The sequence below is a fragment of the Cervus canadensis genome, chromosome 4 (assembly GCF_019320065.1).
Source record: "Cervus canadensis isolate Bull #8, Minnesota chromosome 4, ASM1932006v1, whole genome shotgun sequence".
Lineage (NCBI taxonomy): Eukaryota > Metazoa > Chordata > Mammalia > Artiodactyla > Cervidae > Cervus > Cervus canadensis.
The window spans coordinates 100,974,635-100,983,395 of record NC_057389.1 but is presented as its reverse complement, the minus strand read 5'-3'; the positions used below and the strand labels follow the sequence as shown (position 1 = coordinate 100,983,395).

At 48.4% G+C, this 8,761-nt stretch overlaps 1 protein-coding gene across 1 annotated transcript in view; it reads left to right on the top strand.

Annotated features, from left to right (window-relative positions):
* LOC122441014 (olfactory receptor 10T2-like) overlaps positions 1-7,354 on the top strand; it is a 42,093-nt gene extending 34,739 nt beyond the window's left edge. The window contains exon 3 of the mRNA XM_043467644.1: positions 7,256-7,354. Coding sequence (XP_043323579.1) covers positions 7,256-7,354 — 99 coding nt within the window. The remainder of the gene's footprint in view (positions 1-7,255) is intronic.
* Positions 7,355-8,761: the final 1,407 nt, after the last annotated feature.

The following is an 8,761-nucleotide window of genomic DNA, read 5'->3' as shown; positions in this document are numbered from 1 at the left end:
AATTTCACAGCAGATGGGAAACCTCCTTGACGAGGGCAGAATATGAGCACACAAAGACCAAGTTTCTTCTCCTAACAATCCCCTGGTGATTGCTTGGTAATAATTTTCCCCAAGATGGTGTGGACACCACCTCCTAAATGACATTCACAAATTTCCTTCCTAAGCCCTAACACGCTCGTCAACCTGTGTATCAAGCAATCGCTACCACCTGCCTATTCCAGGCTCCTGTGGGCCCGTGCCCCTTCTAGTTTCTCCCAGGGGGGTGATCAGGCCCCCTCTTTCACCCTGCCGGGTGGGTTGCTCCTCACCTGAGCGCTCAGTTCCCCTGCTGCCATTCACTACCTACTAACATGAAAGGTCTGGGTGTTGGGAAGTAGAATCCTTCCAGAAGGGCTAGGCACCTTCCCCCCTCTAGAAGATTCAAGTCTTAAGGCCTCAGAGTAGTTCCAAATGGGACTTGTCTCCTCAAAGTGAGGCGTTTCCCGGACAATGCACCAAATGTTGTCGTCACGTGTTCTGGGAAACAAACTCACTCAGAAGAACAATGCAGATAGTGGAGTGCACTTTATTATACCTACAGGCCCAAGGCAGAGTCTCCAAGGACCCCACCTTTTTGAGAAAACCTTATATACCCTAAGTGTACATGCTCAAACCAACCTCCCCAAATTTTCTGAAACTAGTCTGAACAAAAGAAAAGAGAGATACAACCAAAGTTAACCCGTGATTCATATGCCTTAAACCCGTGATTTGTATGCCTTAAGCCTCGGTAGTTAACAGTGGACAATTATCAATAGACCTGTGATCATACCCCAACAAGCATAATAGAATTTATGATTCTATTCGGTTATGCAGATAATTAGTGTTAGGTAGTTAGAATACAGAAAAATCCAGAATGGCGGTGGCTAAAAGACAAAGAAGGGAAAAGCCCGTGAAAATAGAACAAAGGAAGGTCTGAAGACCGGAGTGAGGACCTCAGGTAGAACAAACAACATTCCTGGCTAGCCCAATTTACATAGGGCAGGCCCAGTGGGGAGGGAAAAAACAAAAAGAGGAGCCAAAGGGCCGGGGGTCTCTCCCCCCGCCCCCGCCCCCTCAACTCACGTGCTCATATTCTCTCTCTTCTCTTCGCGTCTTTGGGTTGGTATGCTCTCACGTCTCGAGGATGTATGTTCCTGTTACTTTCTAAATAAAACTGAGCTGTAAGGCAGAGCTGTAATACTGATCTGTCCAAGAGCTATAACACAGTCTGTTCGAGACCCAAGAGCTATAACATGGTCTGTCTGAGAGCTGTGACACGCCGCGGGCTTTAATGTCCGTCACTTCAACTTTTTGTTGAGACGAGACAGAACTGAGGAGATCACACTCCTCTGACATCTATGGTGCCGTGACTCCGGTTTAACCTGGCTGACACAACCTCTGCGCAGCCCCCACAAAGAGGAGGCCAGGCACAGCAGGAGCCCAACTTATCGAAAGCTCCCGCTGTAGAAGCGGAATGCGAAGAAAACCCAGCGCAGGGGAAGTGACAAGAGGCCCATCGTGCTAGAAACCGGGACAGCGAAAAACAAACTCAGGAGAAAGCTCACGCGGCTCAGCCTCAGATTTCAGGCCTCCAGTTAAGGTAGGAGGTCCTCGCTCCTATGGCTGGTGGGACATATGCCTAACAAAATCTTAATTCTTTTACAATCTGTCATTTCTTGTTTCCTCCTTCGAACAGGTGGGCGGCAGTGGGCGCAATTGAGGAATTCTGGAGAGGCTACTCTTCGGTAAGTCCCAAAGGTTGAGCCTCAGTAGCTGTTACCCAAGCCGGTGGGGGTTCTTCTGTCCTTAATCTTCTTTGTGCCAAGGATCAGGCCAATGAAAATTGTGAGCACAGGTCGGGTATTTAGCAGATTTTCCGGCAGGCTATGAAGGGGATTCCTTGGCATGTTTTTCCCACTGCTTTTTCCTCCTGCCCCTCAGCTCTCTCTCCTGGGACTCGAGCATGGCTGAAACCCAGGAAGCCTGGCTTCAGGACCTAATGAAGCTCAGGCTCTGATGTCTCATTGCGAAAATTCAGTGAGAGACAAAGCTATAGATAAGAGGTGGATTTGTTAGGATTCAGAGAGAAGCACACTCCGCAGAGTGTGGGCCATTGCAGAGGACTCTGGCCTTGGAATGGGGCTTGGCTAGGTTTTGCGAGCAGGGTGAATTCATATGCTAATGAATGGGAGGATCAAGCCAATCATTGGGGAACCACCCACTCCTCTGTCTTTTGACAGTGCCTTAGAGCTGTCCTGCTGCTTCTGGGTGTGTCATTTGGCTTACAGATTGGGCATTAAAGTTTACTTGAATTTCACTTGTTATCTTGGACCCAATTGATTTTAATCGGTTTATGTTATGCCCTAGCTATGTCATTCTTTCAAAGGTTGTGCCCTGCCCCCTTCCCTCTTGTTTCATGCTCTTTTCCTGAGCCCCGTCCAGGCCCACAATGTTGCCTCTACAATCTTCTGGAGGGACAACCAGAAAATATCTGGCCCATGGGAGGGAAGTACTGTATAATATCCAATCACTCTAGATATTCAGCTCTTCATCTTCCATGTTTCCTACAACATGTGCAACACCAGCATCTCTCAGTGAACCCGCTAGGGCGGGCGACAGGCACACAGTGCCTGCTAGAAGTCCATCTGCTGGCATCCCTTCAAGGGCAACTGGGCTTCCAGGGATAATGTTTTCCACTTTGGGAGTTAGCCCTGCAGGCTGTTTGGGCCCAAACCCTTACCACCCTTCTCCTAAAGGGAGAACATACCCCTGGATCAAATCTCCACTCCACTTTTACGGAACATCTGGTCTGTTGCCTCTTAACAAATTTGTTCTTAAGCCAATTACTAACTCCTACAATCAGGACCCTGCCCCCTTGCTCCACCCAGGCTATTATTAAAACACCTTAATGCCCCTGCTGCTGCTGCTAAGTTGCTTCAGTCGTGTCTGACTCTGTGCAACCCCATAGATGGCAGCCCACCAGGCTCCTCTGTCCCTGGGATTCTCCAGGCAAGTGTGTTGGAGTATGTTGCCATTGCCTTCTCCACCTAATAGGGCCAGATAACCCACTCTTTTGTCATTGCTTCTGTTATTACCTAAAGTGAGTCTATGCCAACAGTGCTTACCAGGGGAGACACCCTAACCTGCTCTAATGGAGGATTAGGGGAAGAAATCAATGACTTAAATCCCTTAGAGCAGTAAGAAGATAAAGCTTATGACTGTTTCACTGTTTCCCAGTCTCAGGGTATAGGCTTGAATTGCTTTACATCGTGATATTTATTCCCATCTGTGGTGAAAAAAACTGGCCATGAGTTAAAATTATAACCCCTTAATCCTACCCAGCACTGGTCATGCTGGAGACCTTGGGGACACCCAACTCCAGTCTGGAGGTTCCAGGAGCTCAACCTGCCTTGACCTGCCTAGGGATCTTGTTCTCAAAATGTTGTCATGCTTCAATCTGCTTGGGGATCCACCAGTCCGGGGGTCCCAGGAGGTTGTCATGTCTTGATCTGCCCAGGGACCCAATTCTCGGGAGGCCAACCTGCCTTGACCTGCCCAGGGATTCAATCTCCAGGAGGCTGTCATGCCTCAGCCTGCCTGGGGATCTGCACCCTGACCCGGGGACACCTAGCTCTCAGGTTGTAACAGTACTGGGTAAGATAAGCTTTGGAAAGACTTCCCTAAGGGAGTCCACCCATGGAAATAGAAGGAAGCCTATTAGCTGTGGGACTGTGCCCAGTCTCAGCAATAACTCAGGAGCCCAATGAAACCCCATTGCCTTTCTGGAAAGACTAAAAGAGGCCCTCCAAAAGTTTACCAATCTGGACTTAGACTCTTATGAGGGACAGGTGATTTTAAAGGACAAATTCCTGTCCCAATGTGCATCAGATATCAGAATAAAGCTACAACAGCTACAGCAACAGAACCCTGCTTCCTCTTTAGGTGAGATGGTCCAGACAGCCACCAATACCTTTTATAACAGAGAACAGGAGAAGGAGGCCAAGGCCCAGGAGAGGGAGAGAAGGAAAGAGACAAGGCATGCCCAGATGCTGGCCACCCTCCAGGGAAGCCCTATGGCAAACCCCGAGTCCTTGAAGGACAAGGCATGAAGCAAATGCCTAATCTGTAGACAGGCGGGGCATTGGGCCAAAGAGTGTCCAAACAAGTCTCCTAGTGCCGTGGTCCAGCCCAGGCAGGACCAGGAATACCCAAGGGATGAGTGGCGTCGGCGAGGAAGAAGACAGACAGACAGACACACACAGACATTGCGTAGAAGAGGTAGCTTTTTTAAATTTTTAGGATAGCTCAGTTTTTATAGAATGAATATTACTTCCCCCTTAAGTCACCACATATTACATCAGATATTGGTTTGTGCTTCCCTCAATATTTTTTTTCCCCATGTTTTCCCCCTAAGCATTCATCTAGAACGTTTCCGATTACAGAGTTTATACTTAAGTGTCCCGTACATAATCTTCTTGCCTCAATGGCCTAACATTCTCACTCGAACAAAAACAATGTTCCACAAGTCTCAGGTATAGTGTAAATTCTTTGGACAATAAAACAATACATGGGAAGGGTCACAGTAACATGTTTGACATTTCTAAAAATAGTACCATGAGAAAAACCTGATATTTTTCTTTACCTGAAACCACAGAATCTCAATTTACAACGATTAACTATTAAACAGCAAAAAAACTTCTAAAGCAGCAAAACACCTCTATTAATAGTAAGATAATGGCAGTAAAACTGGTTAATATAAATCTTCTATTAAAATCCTATATACCCCATTTTCTAATTTTACAAAAATACCCATAATATCCCATGTTGTTTACAGAAAGGGAAACAATGAACAAATAGCAGCAAGGAAATAGCAATAGTGAAAACCCTTTCAACCAAGGAGCAAGTAAACTAAAGCAGTACATCTACTTCTAAATCTAAACACCTCTACTCTTTTCTATTATAGAACATTATAATCTTTTAAGCAAACAGCCAAACTATACCTGTGGCCTTTTCTTTTATGACTTGATGTTTATGGTCGTGTCCTGAGCCAGAGCAATCTTAAGCATTTCCAAAAAGACTTGGACTTTTCCAGAGAGGCCTTATTACTATATATTATCATTTCCAAAAATTAATAGAAAGCCCAACAACAGTAATGTTAGGTAGTTAGAATAGGGAAAAAGAGTCCAAAATGGTGGTGGCTAAAAGACCTGGAAGGGAAAGCCCGCAAAAATAGAACAAGGGACGGTCCGAGGACTGGAGTGAGAACCTCAGGTAAAACAAACAACGCTCCTGCCTAAGCCCAATTTACATAAGACAGGCCCAGGGACAGAGAAACATATAAAAAGAGGAGCCAAAGCTCTCTTCTCCCCTTTTTTTGCTCCCTCTCTCTCCCCCGCGCGATGGGGCGATCTTCTCTTTGCGTCTCTGGATCGACGTGCCCTCACGCCTCAAAGATGGATCTTCCTGCTATTATCTAAATAAATAGAGCTGTAACACTGAGCTGTAACACTGATTTATTTAAGAGCTATAACACGGTCCGTTCAAGACCTGAGAGCTATAACACGGTCTGTCCTCTGAGAGCTGTGACCCGCCAAGGGGCTTTAATGTCCGTCACTCCAAATTTTTGTTGTGACGAGACAAAGAACCGAGGAACATACACTCGCGTGACATCTATGGTGCCATGACTCGGATGAAACCTGACTGAAACAACCTCCAGGCGGAAGAGGCCAAGCGCAGCAGGAGCCCATCTCGGCGAAGCTCCTTGGCGAAGCTTCGGTAGAAGCGGAACGCGAAGAAAACCCAGCGCAGGGGAAGGCCCGTCGTGCTGGAAGCCGGGGCAGCAAGAAACGAACTCAGCAGAAAGCCCACACGGCTCAGCCTCAGATTCCAGAAGACCTCCGGTTAAGGTAGGAGGTCCTCGCTCCTATGGCTGGAAAGACATGCCTAACAATTACAATCTCTCCTTTCTCGTTTCCTTTAACCCCCAGCCAACAGGCAGGCGGCAGTGGGCGCCAGAGGGACTCTGGAGAGGCTATTCTTCAGTATGTCCCAAGGGCACTCTCTGCTGAGCCCCAGTAGCTGTTACCCAAGCCGGTGGGAGTTCTTCTGTCCCTACTCCTCTCTGTTCCAAGAATCAGGCCAATAAAAACTGTGAGCACCGGTCAGATATCTAGCAAATTTTCTAGTAGGCTATGAAGGGGATTCCTTGGCACGTTTTTCCCACTGCTTTTTCCTCTTTTCCTTCAGCTCTTCCGGGACTTGAGCCCGACCAAAACCCAGGATGCCTGGTGTAGGCTCTGAGGTCTTATTGCAAAAATTCAGTGAGAGACAAAGCGATAAGTGGGAGGGGGATTTGCTAAGATTCAGAGAGAAGCGCCTATTCTACAGGGTACCGGCCTTGGAATGTGGCCTAACTAAATTTTGCCAGCGGGGCGAATTCATATGCTAATGAGTGGGAGGATCATCCCTGCCATTGGCTTACAGATTGGGGATTAAAATTTGTTCGATTGGACCCAATTGACTTTAATCGGTTTACGTTATGCTCTGGTGCTTCCAAAGGTTGTGCTCTGCCCCCCTCCCTTTCTTCCTGTTTCATGCTCCTTTCCTCAGCCCCATCTGGGCCCACAATGTTGCCTCTACAATCTACTAGACGGATAACCAGAAAATAGCTGGCCTTGGAAGGGAATATCCAACCTTAGTCCTGCCTAGCATTGGTCACACTGGAGATCTTGGGGACGCCCAAACTCCAGTCCGGGGGTGCCAGGAAGTCATCACGCCTTGACCTGCCTAGGGATCTGGTCCTCGAAAGGTTGTCACGCCTCAGCCTTTTGGGGATCCGCTAGTCCCAAGGGTCCCAGGAGGTCGTCACGCCTCGACCTGCCCAGGGGCTCAATTCTCAGGAGGCCGTCACGCCTCGACCTGCCCGGGGATTCGATCTCTAGGAGGCTGTCACGCCTCAGTCTGCCTGGAGACTTGCATCCTGACCCAGGGATGCCTGGCTCTCAGGTTGCGACAGTACTAGGTAGGATGAGCTTACATCATGGTATCTTCCCATCCACAGTGGACAAACCAGCAATGAGTTACAACCCCTTAATTCTACCCAGCACTGGTCACACTGGAGACCTTGGGGACGCCCAAACTCCAGCCCAGGGGTCCCAGGAGGTCATCACGCCTTGACCTGCCTAGGGATCTGGTCCTCGAAAGGTTGTCACGCCTCAGCCTTTCGGGGATCCGCTAGTCCCAAGGGTCCCAGGAGGTCGTCACGCCTCGACCTGCCCAGGGGCTCAATCCTCAGGAGGCCGTCACGCCTCGACCTGCCCGGGGATTTGATCTCTAGGAGGCTGTCACGCCTCAGCCTGCCTGGAGATCTGCATCCTGACCCGGGGACGCCTGGCTCTCAGGTTGCGACAGTACTGGGTAGGATAAGCTTCAAAAACCCTGTTAGTTTTTTTCTTTTCCTTTTCCTCCCTAACATGACTGTTCTTCAGATGGGAAATAACCAATCCACTTCCCGGCAGACGCCCTTGAGATGCATCCTTGACAACTGGAAGCTGTTCAATCATCTAACTCTGAGGAGGAGTCGTTTAAAATTCTTTTGTTCCACTGCATGGCCACGGTATCCACTGGGGGACGAGGAACACTGGCCTGAGGATGGGACTTTAAATTACAATACCATCCTGCAACTAGAATTATTCTGCAAAAGACAGGGAAATGGACAGAGATCCCCTATGTCCAAATTTTCTTCAGGCTGAGAGATACGAAGGAACTCTGTCTTAAGTATGGGATTGTTGTACGCCCTAAAAGGGAGCCCACTAGGCAAATGGTGTTAGGCACAGGCAACCAAGAGAAGGAACCCCCAACCCCCACCCGCCCCGTGAAGGCTCACCTCCCACAGCTCCCGAGTTGCCTGGTGCCTCTTCCTTGTATCCAAGCGTGCCCCCATATCCGGGAGCACCCCCTCCACAAAAGCCAGCTCAAGTATGTTCCTTAGTTGAAACTGGAGGAGAATTCGGACCAACCCGCGTCCATAAACCCTTCTCCCTCTTAGAACTAAGACGGATCAAACAAGACCTGGGAAGCTATCCAGATAACCCAGGCAAATACATAGATATGTTCCAACATATTACCTTGGCCTTTGACTTGACATGGAAGGACATCATGGTCATATTTAGTCAAACTTTATCTGACCCTGAACATACTAGGGTCTTAAAGGAAGCCTGGAGGTATGCAACAGGGCTTCACATGTCAAGCGATAGATACCCAGTAGGGAAAACTGCAGTCCCCTCCTCCGATCCTAACTGGAGTTATAATGACCCTGAGTACATCTGGGAAAGAGATCATTTTCTAATCTGTATAAAGGCAGGACTGAAAGCAGCCCAGCAAAAAGTAATCAGCTATGCCCGGGTCTCAGCAATAACTCAGGAGTCCAATGAGAACCCCATTGCCTTTCTGGAAAGGCTAAAAGAGGCCCTCCAAAAGTTTACCAATTTGGACTTAGACTCTTACGAGGGACAGGTGATTTTAAAGGACAAATTCCTGTCCCAGTGTGCATCAGAGATCAGAATTAAGTTACAACAGCTACAGCAGCAGGACTCTGTGACACGCAGCTGTGACACATGACACGTGACACGCAGCTGTGACACGCCGAGGGCTTTAACGTCTCTCACTTCAAACTTTTGTTGAGACCACACAGAACAGAGGAGATTACACTCCCCTGACAGGGTATTCTTTTAGGTGACGGAGA